The sequence below is a fragment of the Thamnophis elegans genome, chromosome 3 (assembly GCF_009769535.1).
Source record: "Thamnophis elegans isolate rThaEle1 chromosome 3, rThaEle1.pri, whole genome shotgun sequence".
Classification (NCBI taxonomy): Eukaryota; Metazoa; Chordata; class Lepidosauria; order Squamata; family Colubridae; genus Thamnophis; species Thamnophis elegans.
This window is the reverse complement of record NC_045543.1, coordinates 88273367-88299818: the sequence shown is the minus strand read 5'-3', so window position 1 is coordinate 88299818 and position 26452 is coordinate 88273367. Positions and strand designations below refer to the sequence as shown.

At 37.6% G+C, this 26452-nt stretch overlaps 1 protein-coding gene across 1 annotated transcript in view; it reads left to right on the top strand.

Annotated features, from left to right (window-relative positions):
• The window catches only part of SEMA4D (semaphorin 4D), a 102814-nt gene that overhangs the window by 54306 nt on the left and 22056 nt on the right, over positions 1-26452 (top strand). Inside the window, 2 exon segments of the mRNA XM_032214107.1 lie at positions 23248-23626; positions 26226-26371. Of these exon segments, the coding sequence (XP_032069998.1) occupies positions 23479-23626; positions 26226-26371 (294 nt within the window). The 5' untranslated portion in view covers positions 23248-23478.

Here is a 26452-nt window from a genome sequence, read left to right as displayed (position 1 = left end):
AGTTCTACAGGGAAATAGGGTAAAATCAGGGTATCTTATCTGTGAAATGAAGCTTAAGAGAAAGTGGTTTATACAGTGAGTGAACATGAGCCGTGGTGGCGCAGTGGTTTGAGTTCAGTACCGCAGGCCACTCCTGCTGACTGCCAGCTGCCTGCCATTTGGCAGTTCAAATCTCACCAGGCTCAAGGTTGAGTCAGCCTTCCATCTTTCTGAGGTCAGTAAAATGAGGAACCAAATTATTGGGGGCAATATGCTGACTCTGTAAACCACTTAGAGAGGGCTGTAAAGCACTGTAAAGGGGTATATAAGTCTAAGTTCTATTGCTATTCTAGAACACATAAGTTGTATGACCAAAGAACAGTTAAAGCAGAAGAAAATTAATGTTTTGGAATGGCTAAGTCAAAGTCCTGATCTTCATCCTGGAGCAGCAATCCCCAACCTTTCTGGCTTGGCACACCAGTTAACTGGAAGCAAAGATTCACATAGCGGTTGCTACACAGAAATGGTAGCCTTTGCTCATTATCCTCAATAAACCAGTGAACAAGGATACTGTTGGCACCTTTTGTTACATTGGGTCCTCTTTATCCAGTTTTAGGACTTGTGTAAAGAACAGATAATATTTTAGGTCATATTACGTAGAAATATTGAAAATGCAAAAGGATTTACAGACTTTTAAGCACCACTATACATTTTCTTGCTCAGCTGCTCTCTCAGATATTGAACTTTTCCCAGAACTTTTAATTTGACAGTGATTTCGAATTCAAAAGCAGTGCAGCGAGTAGGATTTAGCTCTTGGGTGTATGCCTGTGCCATTCCAGTGAAGAGGCATCAACAGGAAGCAAAGTATGTGTGTGTGAAAGAGCTATAAATGCTTTAATTGTCACTTGGAATTTAATTTACTTGGATTTTTTTAGACTTGCTGAACATTGCACAGTAAAGGTGTATAATTCCTGCCTTTATAATAAACCTAGAGCTTGTGTTTTAATTCTTATAATGGAGCCTTGAGAAAATAAAGTTTCTTTTGAAGACCGTAATTATGCTATTCCATTTAAGTAGTTCCAGGCTTTCAGTCATTCATATTCAAATGGATTTTCCTTTGAATCCTTGTGGGTATGTAGTTGCCAAATAATTAGCAGTTTATTTTTCTTCATGAGTAATATACGCACAGCTCTACAGTATGTGTGTGTGTGTGTGTGTGAGAGAGAGAGAAATTACCAGCAACAGCTATTACTATTAGATAATTTGGTCTTCAAACGCTCCTGATCAACAGTATCACAAAATGCTGTGATGTTAGTTTTATGCACTGCATAGCTATATACTGTAGTAGCCTTGTGCATCATAGGGGGTTTACCACCATTATGAGGCTGCCCTTAAATTCCCAGAGAATATGCCTGATTTGCTTGAAATTGTGGAAATTGCAGTCCAGATTTATGTACAGCAGCAGGTTATAAACAAATTCATTGCTTGTAACACAGTGCAGAATAGGACAAGAGAACATTAAAAAAATCCTACAACTCTTGTTTAGTACTATATATACTTAACAGATAAGCCATCTGTGGATAAAATGGCCATTAATTTTTTAATAAAAATACTATGTAAATGTGCCAGAAATAAGTCTACACACTAGATTTTCATATGTTTTAATTTTCACATTTGTTTATACATTTGTTTATACATTTTTCATAATATTTTGCCTAAAGATTTGAGAGTCAATTTATTTGCAGGTGGGCTTATCTGCAAGCATATATGGGTACTTTTAAACAGTACAGGTAGTCCTTGATTTACAACAATTCATTTAGTGCCCGTTCGAAGTTATAATGGCATTGAAAAAAGTGACTTATGACCATTTGTCACACTTATGACTGTTGCAGCATCTCCATGGTCACATGATCAAATCTAGATGCTTGGCAACTGTTTCATATGACGGTTGCAGTGATCCCCTTTTGAGAACTTCTGACAAAGTTAATGGGGAAGCCAGATTCACTTATAGCTGTGTTACTAACTTAACAGTTGCAGTGATTTGCTTAACATCCATGGCAAGAAAGGTGTAAAATGGGGCAAAACTCACTTAACAACTGTCTTGATAAGCAACAGAAATTTTGGATTCAATGGTGGTGGTTGTAAGTAAAAGGTGAGCGCGTTTTCCTGAAATTTTGGAGGTTTCTTTTGACCCCCAAAATAAGAGCTTGGCCTTATTTTTGGGGAGGTCTTATTATTTTTGAGGTGCAGGAGGTGGTGAGCGTGGTCACCTCAAGGCTGCTGCTGTATTGCAATATTTTTGGGGAAGGCTTATTTTCATGGGAGGGGTTATTTTCAGGGAAACAGGGTGTACCTGTATCACCCATACAGGTTGTACTTAACCTGCACCCATTCGTTTAGCAACCATTCGAAATTAATTTCAATAGAAGCAGCCCTGGGTGTAGCTCATTTAGCAGGATGAATATCCTTCTGTGCGACCAGTCTTACCAAAAAGCACCTTTGCTCTACTCTCTTTGTAGCCCACCAAGCTCCTGCATTGGGAGGGGTTGATATTTCTGTCCTCTCAACTTCAGAGAGCAACCACTGTTCGCCTGCCCTACCTCTTCTGCCTACTCAGAAGGCAAGTCCGCCTGATGGTTTTTGATAAATGTTAGCAAAGGAATGTTTGCTTGCTGGGGTGATCTGGGGAGCCAAATGGGGCTGGGGAGAGAAGGCAAACTGGTCGAATGAATGCTTGCTGGGATTTGCTGAGGCTTCCTGGGGTGTGGTAACCAGCTGCAGAGCTATGAAGTTCTGCGATTGCTTGCCATCTGGCAAGGCAGGGTGCCTGCCAGCCAAAAAGGGCAAAGATTAGGCAGAAATGGGTGGGGGTGGCAGGGGGGAGATTTTGGATGCGGTTCAGTCAGCCTCCCAGGTAAATCAGATGGGAAGCATGACAAGATGAACGAATTCTATTTTATTGTAAAGACTACATTAGCAGAAAGCAGACTTTCTGCTGCCACTTTTAACTTCTTGAACCATTAGGACAGATCCTTCCTAAGTTTCTTCCTCTGACTTTCTATGGAGATTCTCAGTCATCCAGGTCATAGTTGTCCCAAAGGTGCTTTTTCAAAAGGCAGCTGGACTTTGTTTTTCCTTGAAGACGCTTCATTTCTTATGCAAGAAGCTTCTTCAGTTCTGACTGAAGGGTGGAGACTGGAAGGATTTATATTCCTTGCAGTCATCTGGTCTTTAGCACTCTTTCTGAGAGTTGTTGAGGTCACTTGGAGATTTATCTGTGCCCTCAGGATCACCTGAATAGTGCAGATGAGTGTGGAACCTTCTTAGAACTGCTGAAAGGACAGTGTTGTAAACAGGAGATAGGTGGTTCCTATCTTCCTCTGACTGTTTAAAACAGTGGGGACTCCTGCCTCTCTTCTCCTGATTGCTTCCTATGCAGCATTTCTTCCCTTCCTTCACAAGATCATCCACACATTAGGGTCCCTTACCCTACTGAGGCTCAGGACTATGAGGGACCAAGCCTGTGATGTCTTGAATGGGGTGGGTACTCCTTTAACAACCCATAATTCTCAGATAATGACTGCAGTAGGGAAAACCAGAATAGCCATTGTAGATCAATGCAGGTCATGGTGATGCTTTTACAACCATGATGGAAGTTCCAGTTCCAGTTGTTGTTATAACTCAAAAGCTCCTTTTGTATACTCCCAGATAAGCGGAATTGAATTTGAAGACATATATTCTGGCACTTAAAAGTCTCATTTTACATGGGAATATAGATGTTACATTGAGTTTAATATGAATGAAACTCTAGTAGTTGAAATTAAGCCACTGGAAGTTATCTTATTTTGAAAAGATTGCATATCCTCAGACAGGGGTGAGATTCTACCGGTTTGACAACTGGTTTGCTAAGGGTGCACTTGCTTCACTTGCGCATGTACCTTACACATGCTGTGTGTGCAGTTTGTGGAGAAATCACCTTCCATATTACTGCTGTGGAGGAAAACAACTGAGGTGTGGCAATCTACTCTGCCGCCCCGGTCAGCTGGGCTTCAGAAAAGGGGATATAGGAGAGTATAGCACAGGCACGGGTGGGCGGGCCCAGCTGAAAGTCAGAGCAAACTGGTCAGTGGTGGGTTCCGGATCCCGTTCCAAGCAGTACAGTTGGAACGGGCATGGCGTTGTCCACATGGATGCGTACAGCATCTTACTGCCTCCGCGAGCCTCTGCGGTGCTTCAGCTGCTGAGCGGAGCATTGTGCAGGCGCTGTATGCACCGTGCGCGGAAGCACCGAAGACTTAAAGGACCAGTAAGCAGCTCGAGTGGGCCCTCCGTACAACCATACCGGAATGGTATCCGGTGCTCCGGGTGGGCTCCAGTACGCCCACTACTGGGGTGTACCGCCTGCAACCCCACCAATGAAACTGGTTCACTCCGAGCTGATAGCCGGAGCTATGAACCAGTCTGAACCTGTAGAATCTCACCTCTGCCCCTAGAAAAAGCAGGCATTTTAATGTATTTCTGAATTGGCCTCTGAACTCAATTTCCCTTCCTTCAGAGGTGAACTACCCTTAGCCTTTTTTGGTTATGATTCCTTCAGTATAGTTTATCTGCAGATTAGTAGGCATAGTGACTGAGCACAAATAGCTTTTTGAAACACTTTATAAACCATTCCTAATTACTTAAATATATATGACAGGGCTGTCCAAATGATTTGGAAAGAGGTGCTTCACAAAGGCTGTTAATGCAAACAAAGTACCTTTTCTTGGAAGTGTTTAACACATTCTTTGGACGGACTGGGACAACTCTCTCCAGCAAACTTGCCACGGTCAACTCGCTGCAGGACAACTCGCCTCAGGACAACTTGCCTGCAGGACGATTCAACAATTCAATTATTTAAAATAATTAAAAATATTTAATTTTTTGTTATTCATATTATTATTTTGTCCCTCCTTTGGATCCTTTCTTTAATGAATTCTGTTTGACTATTTCTCAATATTAGTGTAACTCTTGTCCCGCAGCGAGTTGACCCGCGGCCATGGTGAGTTGTCCTGAAGCAAGTTGACTGTAGCGAGTTCCCTGTAGACCCTTTCTTTGGAAAGCTTAGCTGTCCACTTTGAATAGAAGCTTATCGTGCTGAGGTCTGGTAAATTGGAGTTCATTGTATAACAGTGTCAGTAATATTTAATTTAGACACAATTTTATTTCCTAAGCTGATGCCTTTTTGATATGTTAGGTTAACAGCCAGCAGAATTCCCTATCCCACCCTATATGGTTGCTATTCAAAAATCACTTCTTTGTTTTGTGCAGACTTCATGTTCCTTGAAGGAACAGACACATGCACACACAAATAGCATAAGCATAGGGTAATCTGACATTGCAGTTAATTATGACAAAAATAACTGTTTTTTTCCATCTTAAGAATTTTTTCTCCCCTTGTAGCCTTTTAAAATCAATTGCATTCTACGCATTTAAATAGCTTTCTCCCTCCCTCTAGAATAAACTCCCCTGAAAGGCTTACTTGACAGTATCTTCATTGTCTTTTTGGCAGTAGGCAGACATTTTTACCATCTCAAGCCTCTTAATTATGATCAACATCATAAATGGACATACCATTAATTTTATTTCTGTTATCAACTAATTAATTGCTTTAAATTAATCTTTTTTCATGAAGATAGTGCATTTTATAGTTTACATTTTTAGTTAATGTATCCTTAGCTTCTTAAGATAACTTTATATTTTGAGTGGATAAATGTAATTAAAAATAATGATGATATGAACAAGGTAAAAATTTATAGCTGGTTCACTGAGTTGCCTCTGCAGTTTTTTTAACTAATAAGTAATATAATACTTAAACAGAACTTGAAAACTTGTGCAATTCCCAACTAAATATTTATGCAGGTAAATACAACTTCTGGGCAAGTATCTCTTGATTTAAGAGCGTATATGTTGCAGTGGAAAGTTTGTAGGCTGAGATAGGCAGAACTTTTAATACCTAATGCTATTTCAAGAGGATAATTTGTGTGCAATATATTTTTGGAAATTTCCATCTATAAAACTGTGTTCCATGAGTGGAGTCATTTATTGTATAGGATGCTTTATCCTGTACAGATAGACCTCAATTTAATGACAATTTGAACTTATGGTGGCACTGAAAAGGGATCTGTATTTGCTTAACGATTACACGATTTGCTTAATGACCATGGTGATTCACTTGACAATTGTAAAATTGGATATGATTCAACCACATCACCTAGATATGAAAATTCTGGTCTCAATTATAGTCGTAGGTATAGACCAATGATGATGAACCTATGGCAGTGCTCTCTGTGGGCATGTGCTCGTCACCCTAGCTCAGCCAATTGATCTTCGGGTTTCCGACATGTGCATGTGTGCCAGCCAGCTGGTTGTCAGTTTTCCGGCACTGTGGTGCGTGTGTGCGTGAGCACATATGCGCGCACCTTCAGGTTCGCCATCACTGGTATAGACTATCAGTAGGAAATTACCAGCAAGTAAAGTCTTAGTAATTCTGCATTGCCAAAATAAGATGGCTTTGAAGCTTTCTCTGTATGTGGCATTCTGGATGCAATAAATCTATCTGTCCGAAATACAGAATTGAATGAAAATAACCAATTTTATTTTAATTTGCTTCAGTTTACCCATTTTTCTTTCTTTGCTTATGAGGATACAATGGTACCTAAAGTGTTAACTTGTCATTATCGCTCCTATGAAGAATTGCAGTGGCAATGCAAGTCAGTAATTGTGTTTAATCATTCATTTGAAGCTATGTTTTCAGATATTAGAGCTATCACCAAACAGCAATAGGGTTAGGGTTAGGGTGCAAATTTGTCATATTTCTGTTTCAGGGGGGAAAATATTACATTAGCTGAATATCACAAGTCATACCTGGGAAGAAATAAGTTTTGTGAATTATTGCTGCATTGTATGTGTAGTAAGAAATGCTTGTTTCATGTTATATAACATCTATACTAGCTATAGAGAAGATCCTGTAAAGTTTTTGTTCCTTCAATGCAAACATACAGGTATTTGTACAGGTATTTCAATCTATGATAGTAGGAACTAACGAATGATAATATCTTATTACTGTAGAGGTTAGAATGTGATCTTGTGCAAGGTATTTATTTTCATTTCACAATGAAAGAATTTCCAAATTTAGGTCATGTTAGCTCTTGCCTTTTTTGCTTGTTCACATTTTGTTAGTGCAGCAATTTGGTCAATGTAGAAAGAAAAAAGAAAAAAAATTAATGATCCAAAAAATAAAGGCATATATGCAAGTACACACAAACACATCTCAGCTGTGTTCATAAATTGAAAGTGAACATCATTTACCTTTTAACTTAACAATCATATCCCAAATTATAGGTTGTAAGATGAATTAGAACAAAATCTCTTAGAAAGTACATTTATCTTCTGAACGCAATAGCTTACTTGAATTTAGTCATCTCCTATAGAGTCATGCTAAAAGTTCAGTTCTCCTGCAGCAGCTGTTTCATGCCATTTATGATCAATCTTGTCACAAATTACTGTAATCTGATATTGTTGTAGATATTCAAGAGACCTTAAAATACTTAATGGTGCGATTATTTAAAAAGGTCTCATACCTTTTTATAGCCATAAAAATGCTTTGATTAAACAAATTATGAACCACCTTGGATGGGGAACATTAAATGGAGACATAATTGCAAATTAAACAGCTACTAACTTGAAAGTGGTGAACAAAATGACTGCTTTTACTTCATTCTTAAAATGGGCTTTGTTAGTTAGCTCATCATAGTGGCAGCTGATGTTTTAGCTTTGTGTGGATTTTAGAATTAAAGCCAAACTATGCACAGAGTTTAAGTGGGAAATTGTTCTGTGCTACCGAAATTGCTATTAAAATGAATTTAATTCTTGATGCATTTCATTTGTGAACATTTTCTTGCCTTGTCTATTCAATAAATATATATTGTATATATTCTGCAACACACTAACTTGTGGCAAGAATCTATTCAGTCCTACAACTATAATTAGATATTAAAGGGAACCAATTTGTTAGCGCACCTGAGGGGTTGCCCTGTCAGCTCCAGTGTGCATGCATGTGCTGGCCAGCTAACTTTGGCCTTCATTTTCGGCCGTTTTTTGCCCTCCGGAGGCTTTCCCAAAGCCTCTGAAGGGCAAAAAAACAACCCAACATGTAAATCAGAAGTTTGGGAACAGAAGCTGAAAGGTGGTGGCAGGTGGGTGGGTGGGGCTGCATTCAGAGTATAAGATGCACCCAGATTTTCACCCTCTTTTTTTGGGGGGAAACGGTGCATCTTATACTCCGAAAAATACCGTATATAAACAGTGTCTTCCAATGTTCATTACGTATAGATAAATTTAGTAACTTTTTGCCCATAATTTACAAACTGGTATTCTATCCCTTATCTATAAACAAATCTGTAAAACATCAACTTTTCAACCCTGTTTCATCTAAAAGTCTGTAGAATTGCAAATATGTCTTATTTTAACTTTGATTAACTCAATTTTATATTTATTTTTATTTCTGGCAATTTAATCTTTATTTTATTGTAGGATTTTATTTTTCTTCCATTTTTCTTTATCTCATCACACAGACATGTTCAAGAATTTACAACAATCCTTTTTTGTAGGCCCAATCAGAAAACATTTTCAAGATTACTCTCTGTCATTTGTAATTCCTCTTTAGTTTTTAAAATTTCAGCCATTTTCTTTTATGAACCCTATAATGCATCATTTTCCAAATCATTCTCTTGACCTGTCATTTATAATTTCACTTTCAGTACTTTCTCAGCCTTGTCAGATATTTTTGATCTAATCTGTCATTTCCTCATTGACAGCTTTTTGAGATAATTTATTCATTAAATACTGTATATTCATTGAATCATACATTATTACTGACACTGTTGATATTGTAGCTACTAATTTCTGCTCCATTGATCAAAGATCTCATTTAATATTTCCAGTGTTATGATGTGTTATGATACATAACATCATTTTGTAAATCGCAACTGACACCAAAATGTGGCTTGTATTTTTTCCCTTCTACTTAGAATCTTTATTCCCCTATTATGTCCAGTTTCTAAAATCATAAAATTGCTTATCTTTGTTAACAACCAAAGTAGCCAAAAAGAATTCTGACTCTCACAAGAAGCTCTTTACTTTTTATAGTTGGTTCCAAAATATTATAATAAAAGTCAGCATTCTAAATTTAACTAAGAATTTCATTCATGTAGGCAATGACAATTGAGACAGATGGTGGAGATAGGAACTATTGTGATAAGGATATTTTTGCCAGCTGATCATCATGGCATGCAGAGACAAGGCTGAAGAAACAAATTGACTTTGGCCAGTGAAAGTGGGGAAATTTTAGCAGACCATCTGGTGGACTTCTGAGCTCAGTTTGAGAATCCCTCTAGGAATCACTGTCCTAGAGGAATTGTTCAAGTCAGTGTTGAAAAATGTCTTTCAGGAAGGTCATTAGACACTGGATAATTTTTTTCTGTGGATTTCAGTTACACGTTTTTCTGAGAAGAATTCCACTCTCTATCTATGTGCAGTTTGTTCAGATGTAAAGGTTTCAGGTTCTGTAGCAATAAATGTACAGAAGGTAGGGCACTAATGAATAGTTTCCCTTCCTATTCAATCTAAACAGCATTTTAGTTTTTCCTTATCCTTTTCTTGTGGGTTCTTTTATTAGCACTGGATTAAAGTAAGTGAGTGTGGGTTCCCCAAGAATTTCAATTCATCGGGACAGAAAGATGGCTAATTGGTGGGAAATAATTGGCTATGGCTGTGTTGACAAATTCCAGAGACAGACCATTTCCAGTACTAAGATTCACAGAGAATAGAAATTCACTTAAAATCTTGTTTTGCTTCCAAGTGTGATGCTTATGGCATGTTTTGTCGAGGAGAAAACAACTGACAAAATTCTGACAAATAAGAAACACTTAGTTTCACTGAATCACTCTTCTTCCAGAACTGGACTTTTACATTTTATATATTAAATGGGCTTATCCTATGCAAGTTTCATGGCAGAGTAGGTAGGCCACCATATATTGGGATCTGACTCATGCTAGCATCTGATTGTTCACAGTAGAAGGAGAATATAATGGAGCTAACTCTGCTTGATGAATTTTCCTTTGTTCCTGAGGATTCATTTTCAAGATAGGTTCTCAAATTTAGAAAGCAAGAGGTTTTGCAACCCTAGAGTACTCAACTTTTCAATAGATAGTGGCAAACCAGTTTTTCTTTTATTTCTTTTCTTTCATCTCTAATTTATCTATCATCCATCTCCAATTTATCATGTAGCCTTTGGGATTTGAAAGCAAAGCTTTTGTGTCAGGAGGATGGGGCTTCCAGGGTTGTTTGAACTTTGGAATTTCTCACTTCAATGTTAAAACACTGCAATAAAAGACGCCCCCACCCCAAACCAAAACACACAATGAGTAGTAAAATAGCGCCTACTTTCTATTAAGGAAAGTGACTGGCAGATTTGTTTAGTTCTGAACTGAAATGCCAACACTTTTTTCCTCATAGTTTACTAAGAGCAAAATAATAATTTTATTAAGAAAAATAAAATGTAAAACAATGCACCTCTTTATTTTCTTTTAATAATAGACTGAAGATTTCTGGACTATAATGCTGGAGTTTTACTTTACTATGCTATACAGAAAATATACCCTGCCCACTTAGCAGTTCGAAAGCATGCAGATACAAGTAGATTAATTCCTACTTTGGTGAGAAGGTAACAGTGTCCCAAGTGCCTTTGAAATATAGCCATGCTGGCCATCTGATCACAGAAATTGTCTTTGGACAATGCTGGCTCCCTAGGCTCAAAAAAATGGAGATAAGCACCAGGCCCTAGAGTCAGATACAAGTAACAAGGAAACCTTCCCCTTTTACTTTCACAGAAAACATATGCTTAAAAGTAGTTGATTCGTGAGAAACTGACAAGTTCCAAATGGTGACAACTTTCTCTCTCCCTCCCTCCCTCTCTCTTTCTTCTACATTTTAATCTAAATGCATATTGTCACTTTTAATGTCCAAGTGGCACAATATCTGAAGTGACAAGTATTTTTGATGGGATTGTATATTGGAATATCTAAATAGTCTTAGATATTCTAATATATAATCCCTTGTATTTTTCAATAACAGTGCATTAAACCCGGATAAAATAATTATAATCATGTTTGCATATAATAATCTTTGTTCAATAAAAATAAAGTTTTTACTCAGACTCTCCCAAAAGCTTGATTCAGAATTGAAAAAATTATGAAGCTAATTTGCTGCTAGCTTATTAATGTATAGCATAGTTTCTAACAAGTTTCTTTATCGATAATTTTAGCTCAGTAAATTTTCTTCTTTACCTTCCTGATGTTACTTCTGCCTTTTCTTTATCTATTATAAAATAAAATTTAAAAGGCAATGACATATGGCTGCATGTTGATGTTAATGTACAGTATTAAAAGATAGAATAGATAGGTAGACAGACAGACAGACAATTCTTAACATCATCTTAGCTGTTTTAGGCTGGTGCTGCTGTAAGCGTTTTCCTAGCATCTGTCATTCTACAAAGATCAATCCACATAAATTATCAAGTGGCTTTTTGATAATTCTTTCCCTGTTTTTTTAAAAATAGCTTTATGTGCTACTTCGATTTTGCATGGAAAACTATAAAAACAAGGTAATTTATTCTTCAGTTTTTTTTAATAGAAAAACTTGGGGAAACATTGGGATGAGGAAAAGGAATGATGTCATTTTTCAAAAGTGGAGTTTTGGTTATTGAAACTATAATACAATATTTTTCAGGCATCTCTGAAATTATATTCTTAAGCAGACATAATAAAATCCTTTTCATTTCTTTATGTTTGGCTTTATTTTGGCCTTTACTTATTTTCTTCCTATGGCGCCACTGATTTTAAAAAAACTGGCCTTGAAAAGATTGTTCTAACAATAAACGTGGAAATTGTGCAACTTTGCTAAAATCAGACCATTTGTGAGTTTTAACCCATCCATTAGTTACAATTTGTCTGGATCTTCCAAGCAGTCAGAGGTCTCATATATTTGTATATGCATAAATCCAGTCTCCAGACTATTTGGCTTTTATTTATTGTGTGGCCAAGGTTTGGGAATCCTGTCTGACAGATTTGCATGCACCTTGGCCTGCAAGCTGAGAATATCAGAAATAAGGCAGAAAAAGGAGACAAGTTTCCCAAACAAATCAGCAGTAATTTCTTCTGACTGATGAAAAATACAGCTTCTCTTTCTGCCATTAGAAATCATTCCACTGAAAACAACATGAAAACCTGTCTGCCTGTATGTATTGAACTTATGGTTTTGACAACCATATAATTAAACAATTACCGTTCTGGAATTGTATTTGGGGAAATGGCTTTCTGTATTTGCTTGTCTGAAAAGACTGTCATTCGTGCATGGGAATGAAGGATGACAAGTATTTCATGGCAACTAATGTCTGACAGATAGTTAACTTTAAGCCCTTTAACTGATCTTGACAGACAAAAACACTGAAGGCCTTGTGGCCAAACATTCAACAGTGTAAAATCCATTGCATTTTCCTTTCTACACAACCTCTACTTCTAGTAGCATGTAAGAATCTTGCTGCCTGAGAATCCTTGTCAAAACATTCTGTTAACTCTTAGGAGGCAAAGGATTTAAGGCTTTGTTTTCATGAATGGCTGCTTTTGAATTCAAACTGCCAATCTCCTACACCCAGCCCCTGCCGCTCAACCTCTGCTGGATGGTCCCACAGTATTGCATGGAGTACTGATTACAGAGTCTACTCCTTTAAAACCCATCAATACAATTCATTCCTTTAATGGTATTCAGATAGTCTAGAGTATTGATGAGTATCCTTTTTTCTATTGGAGGCATGCACTACAGGGTAGGCAGATTTTTCTAAAAGAAAATGACAAGTGTTGGGAATGGGGAATAAGGTTTTTTTCCCCCAATCGCCCCAACTGAAATCAGTTCTTTTTCCGCTTTTAAATTATAAAAAATACAAACCAAAATGGGGTAAGCTTCCATGCATTGCAAATGGTGACTAATTGTCCCTGAGAGGCAGGAATAAAACATTTTGTATAGGGATGCTTCCTTCTTGCATAAGAAATCTGTGTCTGAGCTGAAGCAGTTCAGCCTGTAGATGAAATATTTATTTTTGTTAATGTATTTGTATGATTTATATGGGTTTATATGAGAGGGTGTACTGATAAAGCCACAATACCTGCTTATGAAGAGAAGCTTTAGCCATTCAATATGTCAGTTAGGTTGACATTGAGAATAAAGGACAAAGAGGAATCAATGTACTGCAGAACATGGGGGCGATTTTATGATTGGCTTGAAAAAAGATACAAATAGAGAAAGGAACAAAGTATAAAACAAATAACTCAGATGACACATTATTAAATTGGGGAGGGGAAATAAGAAAGTATGAAAATGTAAATATACAGGCGGAAAAATGATATGAATTGTCAAATGTTAAATAGCAATTATAAGAATGTATATTTAAAAATGAATTTGAAAGGAAAAATAAAAAACTTTTTTACAAAATATGTCAGTCAGCTAGCTGAAGCAGTCCAGTCCACATATGAGAACTAAGCTGTATATAAACTTAATAAATAAATAAATGCCTATATATTTCTGAAGAAAAATAATGTTGCTTTTGAAACATGCATTCTTGCTGAAAGCCAATGGAGAACTTCCTTTGTGAAAGTTCCTTTCAACAGCCATCTAGTTGGCTCATTTTAGAATTGTATTATAATTGGAAACCTGTCATCATTTCAAAATTAATACCCTACTATCAACCACTTATGAATGGAAGAATAGATTTATATGGAATTATGTCAAGCACCGGGGAAATCTGGAGATTCAGACAGTTCAAATGAGTATAAAGATTAATTGCAAGCTAAAACTCTCTACAAGAATCTGAACTACTACAAAGGCTACATGATAAATATTTCTGAGTTGGACTTAAATATTTGTGGGTGTATAGGGACTCATGACTGACGACACCTTTAACATCCTCCTTCAGGCTCAGCCTCGTCATCTCCAACAAATTCAATATCTGATATCCTTCAGAATGACCAGCAATTGTATTAAAGCAAGAAAAAAGCCAAAACTTTACATGTTTAAACATTATACCTGATGTATTTTTAAAAAATTGTTTAGGTAGTATGCATAACTACTTTAAAAAAAAACACTTTGCATACAAAGGAAATTCTTGACTTGCAACTACAACTGGGATTAGAATCTCAGTCACTGACCAAGCAGATGTCACATTACCATTTTGCATAATGACGACATTTCTGGTTGTCAATAAACTATCTCATGAGTCATTAAGTGGATGAGTCATTAAGTGGAAGGTATGGAGGGGGGGTGCCTAAGGGATTGGGGGCGGCCCAGCATAGGATATAGGGTCCACCTGCATGCAGAAAACTGCTGTGGCCCAGGAGGCCTTGGGCAGCTACAGGGCCCGCTTAGCAAGCACAGGTTGCACTCCTGCATGTTTCCCTGCAGCTGCTGACAGGTATGTCCTACGTATCGCAAGGTGCAGTCTTACCAAGGCCATCTTGTGCCATTCTGCATGTGGGCATCATTCATGTAATCATTTAGAAGGCTCCTTCAAATTGGGAAATTTGGTGCCTTCTGAACAATTGCGAGGATGGTGCTTATGTACAGAATGGCATGAAGCAGTCTCAGGAAGGCTACACTTCCTGAGTGAGTGTTTTCTGCTAACAACTGCAGAAAAAATTGTTGAGGTTGTGAGGCAGTTTGTGCAAACCGGTGTGTCCTGTAACTGACCAAGGCTTTTCAGGCCTGAAGGGGCTAGGAGCAGGCCTGAGCTTCTCAGTTGTGGTGATCTGGGTGGGTGGCTAGGATGGCGGGGCGAGATAAATAAATGGGACATTTCAGTGCCCATGCAGTTGTATTGTGAACAGACTGCCAAACACTTGACTTTTTATCACATAATCACTGGGGCATTTCAGCAGCCATAACATTGGGCAAATCAGAGGTGGTATTCAGCAGGTTCTGACCAGTTCTAGAGAACAGTAGTGGAAATTTTGAGCAGTTCGGAGAACCAGTAAATACCACTTCTGACTGCCCCCGCCCCCATCTATTCTGCCTGCCGAGTCCCAGTTGATCGGGAGGAAATGGGGATTTTGCAGTAACTTTACCCTGGAGTGGAGAGGAATGGAGATTTTACAGTATCCTTCCCCTGCCATGCCCACCAAGCTACACCCACAGAACCGGTAGTAAAAAAAAAAATTGAATCCCACCACTTGCACAATAAATCCTTTCATTCATCGTGTAATTTATATGGTCATTGAACAAATAGTCATAAGTGAAGGACTACTAGTATTTGTTTATCACTTTCTAAACAGTAGCTTTAATAGTATGATGAATTGTCTCCTACAATATTTACACAAACCGAGTATGTTTTATTTTGCACTTAAAACATAAAACATTCAGTATGCTGCTACTTAACTGGAAAGCACTACAAGATACTCCCATTTTCACAAAAGATCCTTTCAACGAAATTATTACCATGTGTTTAAGCTATGATGGAAACATTCCAAAGTTTAACTGTTGCAGTCTTAAACTTTTTCTTTCATAGCCAAGTTTAGAGATGCAAAGCCCATTATTTTGTTTTTCTGTCCTAGATCATTTTAGCATCGATTGATAAGCATACTTGAAAAAAGGTACTCCACACCCAAGGGCCACATTAAACAAGCTCTTGGCTGGGAGAAGATTTGTCAAACAGATTTTACTAAGCATCAGCAGTTGGCAGATTGCTCACCAATAATAGTGTATGGCAATGTTGTAGCTATGCAGCTGCTTTGCACACAAAGGATACGCTTGCTAAAGTGAAGTGGGAGTTGGGAACAACTAGCACTTACGTACGAGGGGAACCTTTACCTTTAAAGACATTTTTAGACATTTTAGACATTTTATTAAGATTTATAGGCCGCCCTTTTCCCTGAGGGGACTCAGGGCGGCTTACAATCACAGGGAAGGGGGTGCAATATCAAAAGACAACAATGTGTGAACAGAAAAAAATAATAAAACACAACTTCATTCAACAGTCAACACTCGGGCGGGTAAATTGGGAACCTATCCCCAGGCCTGATGGGAGAGCCAGGTCTTGAGGGCTGCGCGGAAGGTCTGGATGGTGGTGAGGGTACAGATCTCGACGGGGAGGTCGTTCCACAGGGTCGGAGCTGCAACAGAAAAGGCTCTCCTCCGTGTAGTTGCCAGTCGACATTGACTGGCGGATGGGATTCGGAGGAGGCCCAGTCTGTGCGATCTAATCGGTCGGAGGGAGGTGATCGGCAGAAGGCGGTCTCTCAAGTACCCAGATCCACTACCATGGAGTGCTTTAAAGGTGGTCATCAGTACCCTAAAGACACTTGCATTAGAACTTTGTTACAAAGATACTTGTACAAGATGGTGCATACCAGAAAATTCTTTTATGCCCATGTTATTGCTCTATCTTTCCAGTTATTAACTCTGTTTGGCATTTAAATTCAGAGATATCAAAAAACATTGCTGATAGCCTTTTTGTTTGCAAGCTTCCCAGAACCATTTTTCTATCCTTATATAAAGAGGCAGTAATTTAATCCAGCTAGACATTTCCATTCTCAATTATATGTTTGTCTGCTCACTTGGTTTGTGCTAGCCTGAAGTAAGTGCAAGCACTTCCAATCTATGGTTATTTTTATCACTGGAATATATTTGAAAATTGGGTGATTTAATTCAAGTTATAAGTTGGTATATGTATACCTATGGATAATTGTAATAAAATGTAACCAACATCTTAAAATAATTTTGTTTTGGAGGGATTTATGGAGACTTCAAAAATGGGTAGATCATTTGTAGTAGATAACACTGCTTAGCTATAGCAGCTGTTTCCTTGGATGACACATACTAATTTATCCCAAAACACAAAGATTATTAGTTCTGCCGCTAAAGTACTCCACAATAAAAAAGATAAATATTTTAAAAGGAGAGTCAACAGATTCCATATCCATCTGTCTGGCTTCCAATTATATGCAGCACAAGATTATATAGTAACACAGATCTCTTGTCATTCAATTGAAAAGAGAGTTGAATTCAATTCTAAGCGTTTCTCTGTTATTTTAATGTCTTTGCTTGTTGCATGCAAAACTTTGGATAATACTTATTATTGTTCTTTCTGGCCTCATTTTCATTTTAACCATATGTATGCTTAATCACATGTATGCTTTCTTTTAATTTTCTCAAACATCTGAATAAGTGGAACTTTGGGGTTCAAGAAGTCTAGTAGGTGATCTGCCACAGACCCCACCATCACCACCACCACATTTATTAGTCTAACTCAGTTTATCCACCTCAACCCCAGGGTTCAATGCTATTGAGTTGGCTAGGCTTTCCGAGATGAAAGTTTTAGTGTTCAGGGATTTCTATTGAATTTTTTTATGAGCAGAGAAGACTCATGGTAGAGTTGTTTATAAAATATGGTATATACAAACTAAGACAAAGTTTACATTTAAGAGATAAAAAAACACTTAATTTTGGATTAATTTTTGGGTAAAAATCTAGTTTTAAAAGATCTTCAAAATGGGACAGGAGATGGGAACTAACACATCAATCATTATTTTATTTACCAGAAATTATGAATTTCTCTGTTGTTAAAAAACAGAAATAAGAGGGATAATATCCACATTTTATGAACATTTATTTAGTGATACTATCTTAGAAAGTTTGATGTTTCCTGCTTTATATATTATTTTATGCATTTGTTTAACGCCAGTAGTATTTTTTAAAGTAATATAAATTGATGCAGTCACCAAAACATTTTTATCTTTATCCCAGTTTTCAATATAAAACATTAATATGATTGCCAATGAAGATGAAAATAAATAAATAGCTATCAGAAAAGGAAGTAAAATAGTAGATCAGGATTTTTAATCTTTTAAAGAAGAATTAGAACTAAAAACATAGTATTCAACGCTTATAATCAACTTCAGAGGAAGTCCTAATTCCAACTAATAATCAGCTTCAAAAAGTAAAAAAAAAAATTTCATTTATATTTTCTTCCTTGTATCCTAAGATTTTCTTCCACATTCACCCAGAGGCACTACTGCAGAAATAATTGTCTATGAGCTATTTTCATAACTGAATTTGCCATTGAGTTGCTCTTTAACTACTGGTTTCGTGCATGAGGTAAATGGGACTTCTCTCTGCATTGGCTTATGATTTTAAAGAACTGTAAACATTTAGATTATTGCATAATAAAATGTTTGCGATCTAAATCATATTATGTAATAAAAATACATAATTATCTGAGCAGCATCAACATATATTGAGGTCTGTGCCCATTTGTAGGAGTAAAGAGATAGCATTGAAAAGCCATGTGCTCCTATGCTGTATTAACGTTTGGTGTGTATATGTATATGTATGTGTGTGTGTGTTGTATGTATGTATGTATGTTATGTATGTGTATATATATATATATATATATATATATATATATATATATATATATATATATATATATTGTGAAAGCCAGCAAAAACTCTTTGATAAAACCTCTGAGAATTGTGTGGAACAGGGAAGTTGAATAGGGATTTTCAGACAATAAAACCTGTTTGTTTTGTTATTTTTTTCAAGAGGGAAAGCTCTAGAGATTAAAAAACTGGCAATAAAATAAAAAGTAAAATGTTTATTATAAATACAAAATAAAAATTTCCAATATCCTCAATCCCCCCCCAAAGACCCTTGAAAGTTATTGGTAGGATACTTTAGCAAAACAAGTTAGTGTTCTCTGATGGGATATAATTTTTTTGTTTTTTTTTTGATAAAAGTTCAGTATTTGGTGAGATTAATGCTACCTGTAAATACCTTCCGTATTTACCCTGCTTCTTTCTCACAAAGAACATTTAGTAGTTGACTGGCAGTTTCAGGATATTCTTTTAAATTTTATCCAGAAATTCATAAGTTGTATCACATGAGGAAACATTTGTCCTGTGAAATCAGATGAATTTAATTTTAATTTCTCAAAATTTGTGTCAAATTAATTTGGATTTTTGGCTGCCACCTGCAATTACACCAGTTTGTAGCCAGTGATCCCATTTCTGGGGAAATTGTTCACATTACATAAATATTTAGAAGGCCTAATAAAAATGTATATATATAGAAAACATATATCTGGAATGAATGTTGATGGCATAGATAAATGTTCTTGTGATGCCAGGCTGGATCCTAAGAGCAGCCGTTCTCCTACTTGGTTTTGTTAACCTCATCAGAATGTTTGCTTCCCAAGAAGTTCCACTTCTGAGGAGGGTATTGCAGCTGAGTAGTGTAGTTGTAAATTTCTTTATTAATTTTCCCAGCTCATAGGGCTTACTTGTTATAGGAATGCACAAGATGCCACTTCGATGATTAAGTAAACCTTTTGGAGACACACATGTGCATGCACACAAATACTGCCCTCAACATGGAAAATGAAGAGGGAGGGAGGAATTCATCACACTGTTTGGTTTGAAGTTAGGAAGATAGTCTGGTTTTGGGTATTGCATGGCAAAAGAAAGAAACCAGCTGTCTTATGTGTGGACTACAGCTGTGGTTGATGACAAAAACTGGTGATGTACAGCCTGTGAGAAGGGAAGAACAGCGGTGAGAAGCCAACGGATGGACAGATGTGCATCTGAGATCAGTGTAATTGTGGTTTGCGCCCCCACAGAATTAAATTTAAATATATAATACAAATTCCTATGGTTTCTCAGTTTTATTAATTTTACTTACTCCTTATTCATACATTGCAGATTATTCTTTCATCACACAGTTTTTACTACATTAAATTGTAAACAATATTGAAGTGCCAATGTCTCTTCCTTTTTTTATCCTTATTAGCAGTATCCTTCACTTTACTATTGATCCTGAGAGAATAGAAGGTGGGATTTGGTTAAATTGTTCTGGCAAAGGATTAATTGGACCTTTCACTGGTCTGAATACATTGTTATTCAAAGTGTAATATGCCTCAAATTCTCTCTACCAATTTCTATAAAATTTGGGTCTCATCCTTAAGAATTTAGCCTTTCTTGCAGATTTGGTTCCATTTTGAAAAAAATATGGAAACATCATTTAGTTATTTCCTATGTATTATGGAAGGTGGAACTCTGATTTTTTCCCCTCCAGTTTATGTTCCAGAATCAGCATCAAGTCAGGCTGGGCATCCATTAGGCAAATTGTATAATATACTAAGTTATATTAACTTTAGTAAATATAATGGTGATCATAATAACAGTAATAATGTTAAACTTGTGTGCCACTTGACTCTTGGTGACTCCTCATATCCATTGTATGCGACAATATCACAGTACTTTTTAGTTGTTCTAGTTATATCTCCTAGATCAGTGGTCCCCAACCTTTTTATCGCCGCGGACCAGTCAGCCTTTGATAATTTTACCGTGGCCCGCTGAGCGCGCGCAGGGGTGGGGGGGCGTTGTTCGCGACCCTGCGCCCCTGCCTGCCCACCCCCTCCACCCACAGGGCTCCCGCGAAGTGGTTCTGGGCACTAGCCCAGAGGGCGGTCATTGGTCGCCGTCCTTCAGAGGTGCATGAGCCTGTTCAGGGTGTCCAAGTTCCGGCACGCCGAGGCCAAAGTGGCCCGCAAGGAGGTGGGTGGGCGGGCGTGGTCGTCAGCCGTGCTTACCTCCGGATCATCTCCCCGGTGAACCGCCGCCCCCACCTGCCGGGACGAACGGCGGTTCCCTCCTCGCCCCCTCCCCACGGTGGGCTCCATGGGGAGGAAGGGAGCGGCTCTGCCCTCGGCCTCTCGGCGATCCCACTGAAGAGGAACGCCAGCACTTCCGGAGGCCCGCCCGGCTGCCGGCTGAGCCGTGCTCGCGTGGGCGCCTCCCGAGACACGGTCAGGCCTCACCCAGGGGAGCCGCGGCCGCCCTCCCAGCTACTTCTTGGCCGCGGGGCAGCTCCGACGAGACGAAGGGAAGTCGCCGGGACTGCATCGGGGAAGCCTCGCTCTGCAAATTAGCCGGTCGGGGGGCGAGCAAGGCAGCTTCCCCAAGAGCCCCTCGCTGCGATGAGGCTGGCTGGGCTGGGACCGTATGCCCGCTGCCAACTGGGCTGGGGCCGCTCGGCAGGTGCCTTGTCACTTTCGCTGCAGCCGGAAAGCGGAGCTGCCGGGGTTCGCAGGCCATGCAGCAGCGGGGGATGCGCCGAGCATCGCATGTGGCGAAGCCGGAGCCCTGGCTAGGGAGGGCGGGTTAGCCCTCCTCTCGGTGCCGGAAAAAGCTTCGAAGAGCCTCTTCAAGCGGAGCCGCCTTGGCCGCTGAAGCTTCCGGCTGCAGAGGAAGCGCCCGAAGGGCTGTTTCTGCGAGGCTCCCGTTCTCTGCGTTGACGCCTGTTTTGTTCTCGGGGCTTCCGTTTCCCCGCAGCGGGGCCGCCTGGGACAGCGAACACGGCTTCCGCGGCCCGGTGCCAGGTACTCCACGGCCCGGCACGGTCCGCGGACCGGGGATTGGGGACCACTGTCCTAGATCACCTTTTATAGAGGCATAAAAGAAAACGAACCAGAACAAACAAAATAAGGAGGAATATGCTTTTGCTCAGAAACATAATTATAACTGAGTAACTTACTAAGGCAACAATTCTGTACATGTTTAATTGCATTCCCAGTAAATTTTCTGAGATTATTTCTAAGTATGATATGACTTATATGATATTGAAATGGATAAAAACAACTTTGGGTAGAAAACAGATTGGTCGCAGACATATTAAAACACATTGTTATAATTACTTTTTTGGTGGTGGTGGTGGTGGGGGGGAATAGGCCTTCCAGTAGAGGCCTTCCAGTAGATGATGTGATGTGTATTTAATACATCTATATTTTATGAACTGAAATTTGCACATTGACCCTTGTGGAAAGAAAAATAACTTCATTTGGTAGTCTTTCTTGTTTACAAGACTTACCTCCCATAAAAATAATCACTACTTTTACCTCACCTAATCCCAGCCTGCCCAGTAATGTGATGAAATTGGAATTTTAATACTGTAAAGCCTTGACTCACAGTAGTCACAAAATGTAGCATACAGAGGTTTAGTTTTAATTTGTATCCACAGCATGAGCCCCAGGGATGATAATTTGTCCATCATTATGTTTTCTAGTGTCCACCGCATTTATAATCTTGCATACAGGTAGTTGTCAATTTACAACAACTATTGAGACCAATACTGTTACTAAACAAGCTGGTTGTCAAGTGATTCAACCCAATTTTACAATATTTTTTGGCATGGTTATTAAAACAAATGTCTGCAGTTGTTAATAGAAACTTGAGGTTGTTGAGTGAATCTGGCTTCCCCCATTGACATTGCTTATCAGAAGCCTATTGGGAAGATCGTAAATGGTGATCACATGACACCAGGATGCTGCAATCTTCATATATACAAACAGGTTGCCAAGTGCCAGAATTTTGATCACGTGACCATGAGATGCTGCAAGAGTTGCAGGTGCAAGGACCAGTTGTAAGTCACTTTTTTCAGTGCCATTGTAACATCAAACGGTCGCTAAACAAATGGTTGCAAGTTGAGGACTACCTGTATAATTATTTGTTTTTAAGAATAGAAACTTTCATGTTGTGACACAAAGCACCAGCTTCAGGAATAATGTGTATTTCCCATAATATCCTGGATCCGAGAAGTGACATTATTATATCAAATATTGGGTCCTTGCAAACCTGTACATTTTTTAATGGAAGTTAACTGATTACACTCATAAACACCCTGTGGTAATCATTTTGTGAGAACGTCTTATTATGTGACCATAGAATTCTATTAAATTCTATTAATAATATTGTGGATTTTGAAACTTTTAGTAGTTTAGAAACCATTATGATAACATTTGAACAGAATTCATAGAAATACCTCAAGCTTCCTGTATCTTAAAACATCTGTGAGTATACTGTAAATGATTTATTCTATTTGGGATTTTTCAAAAAGATTAAACCACATCTTTTTCCAATGTGCAAATGTGTGTCTAAGTATATTGAACTTCTATTCATAAATAAATTACAAGACCACATGGAAAATATTACTGTCAATTTCCTATTTTAAAAAATGAACTAGTTTTCCTTTTGTAAGATCAGTCTTCTGCTATACTACAAAGAATGGAGTAGTTTGGAAATCATTTGTGAAAACTTTTGCCCACTTTATTCCTTCCTTTTCTTTTTTTTGCAGGTTTATATTCCAGTCCAACTAATCAGAAGCATGTGCTTAAGAAGCAGAAGAGTTACTGAGACTCATTCTGGAAGCTTCTTCTGTTCATCATTGTGGCAAATATATTGTTGGAAGAAGTGATCCAATAATAGACCTTTGCAAACACCTTGGCGAGAAATCAACAGCATATTTAATTGGATTTCTATATTTGCACAAGCTGTTTAAGTTAAAAGGCAGATTTTTTTCTGCCAAATGAACGTTTTGCTGCTGCACTTACCCATCTACAATTGTAAAACAAAATTTTTTGACATGGCTCTTGCTCTATATGGGATTATGAGTTTATATCTTGGAATGTCAGTGGCATTAGGTCCAATGCCCCGAATTTCATGGGAACATAAAGGTAAGAAATAGTTTCAGATATGCTAATGATATATGCATTTAATGCATTCTAATTATGTTGCTAGTCTGCCTTTACAATTCATGGAAATAAAAACGCTAGGTAAATCTTACTTGCAAGTACTGTGTAATACATCAAATGGATAATATTAAACTGTTGTAATATGACAGTTACATAAATAAATGGGAATTTAATTTAGGTCATTTGTGTACCTTATCTAATCCTCTTTTCTTTGTGATAAGACACAGTACTGGAAATAATGTTCATTTAGGAAAGAATGCAAACTTGGCTGGGCAAGTAGCTTAGTGACCAATGTTCCATTCCTAAACTCACTACATGGAGCTTATTTTCATATAACTCTTTTTGCAAAGGAGAAAAACAGTGTACGTGTAGAAGGAAGCAGATATAAAGCATGATGAGTTCCCATTGTGTAATAGCAAGAGTTAAATGCAAATAATTTCCATGTAATAAGAGCTGGAATTTTATTTTTATTCCCTTCCCTGAAATTCAGTATGGCTATGGCTAATCTATTGGTTAAGGAGAAATTTTCAAGTGATAAGTTATTTTAACTGGTAAATGTAACCCAGTTGGTGGATATCAATTTGAGCGATGATGATAGTCCAATCTGTTATCTGGTTCATAAGGAAATGTTTCATTATTAAGTTGTCCACTTCAAGGGTTGGCTAAAGAAAAAAGAAAATCAGAACTTGATAGATTAATTAACACACTGTAGTTCTCAAGGGAATTAAATAGAATACAAAGCCAAACAGTGACACATTTGTACATGACGTCCATTGGCAAACAGTTCCTCTTAAATAGCTGCTATTCAAAAGACCTTGTAAGCTGAAGAGTTCTGCAACCTAGTCCTCAGCTGGGTTCTTACTACTTGTTTAATTGATTATTAAATGTTTCTTCAAGGAAAGCTGCCCCAACAATTTCTCTTGTAGTCCCTGAGATACATTTTCAGCCCTTTGCTCTTCCTTTAAATACACTGTACCTGGGTGGCCTCATTAAGCTCCATGGCTGTCAGCACCATGTTTGTGGTTCCCAGCTGTACTTATCAGCCCCTGACTCTCCCTCTCAGTATGTCCATATCTTGAAATCCTTATATGCAGATTTTATTTCTTTGAAATTCATTACATCCAAGATAGCACTTCTTACACTGTCAGCAACTATTCCTTATGTTTTGGACAACATATCCTTAAATCTATATGTTGGATCAGGAGGTTTTTTTTCGTATAGCTCTTTCAAATTGCTTATCCTTGCTTTCAAATCAGATTGATAAATAGCTTTCTTCAAAAAAAAATGCAGCTAGTTTGAACAAATCAAGGTTTCCTTAATTATTTTCAACCATACTTTCATTCATTGTGGAAGGGAGGAGTTAAATGTGCTGAAACAAGGCAGTATTGTATTTATATATCCATAGAACTTGGCTCAAAACCAAAATAAAATCAATGGGAATGCAAGTTCCATTCAGAAGTTTCTAACAAGACTTGGAACTGTGACAGTATAGAAAGCAACATTATATGCTGCCATTTATCTTTGCCTTTGGTTATTCCTCAGTGTTTTCGGAGGCAACCTCAAAAGGCAATTCATTGTTCCTTATGACTTTTCATTTCCCCTATTCTTTCAGAATACAATTCATATTGCTATTCAGGAACATAATGAAACAACAAAATATGAATAGAGTTTCAACAATAGAACAGATAATTAAAGTTATTCATTCTTCAAACTATTTGTAAAGAAGTTTTAATTTTTAAAAAAGTAGGAAAATTGATTAAAGCAAACTAAATCTGATAAATGTTTGTATCCGTCTCCCAACAAAAATCAGACTTCTTTAAAAGAATAGCTGTACCATCTAAAATAAATTAGATTTTATTTATTTAGATTAGGTGGCCCTTTTTACACCATTGGGGTTATATACCAACATTGAAGCTGCTTATCATAAACCCATGAATAACAAATCCTTGAAATATATCTATGGTTAAGTAAAGGGTTGTTCTTTACTTATTGTAAAGTGACAAAAACTAATCTAAAAATGGATAGATAAAATCTTTCACTGTAGGTCACAAGATTTGGTGTCTTTTGAATGAGGGCCATTTGAATAAAATCTAATTCTCTTTACATTTGCTCTTTGACTTGTGAAGAATATGTATGGGCAGAGAACCAAATACTTACATAATTGTTATATGTTACACTTAAAGAAACAATTACTGCTTTGTCCCAGTAGCATTCTAAAGTCTGTCTCAAATTATTTTGACCTTGAGATTAATCCTAATATACACGCTAATATTTGTACTCCAGTATTTCTGGTTAATTCTTCAGTATCGGATCCTCATTTTTCTCATACTTGCTTTTCAGTAAGAGCCCCAATCTCAAACATCAGGTTTTCATATAACTCTGACCTACAAAGTTATTTTTACAAAGTTATTTTTGCCTCTTAGCTTTCCCTTAATCCTAGTTAGTAGATTGTGCTGTTTTAATGTAATATTGCATGACTCAAAATGAGGAATCTTAACAAATCCTTGTTTTGATTAATGTTTGCCTTAAGATTGCCACTTTTTGAATTAACATTTGCTCTGAAATCATTGTTTATTAACAGAAGTTCATCTGGTACATTTTCAAGATCCAGAAATATCTAACTACTCAACCTTGTTACTAGATGAAGACAGAGATATTTTGTATGTGGGGGCTAGAGAAGTTATATTTGCTTTAAATTCATTCAACATTGTGGAAAAAAAGGAAGAGGGGTAGGTATGCAGTTTTATGGTTCTCAGATTTTTCTGCCAATGATGCAGTCATACATATGCTTACTCAGAGATAAGACTC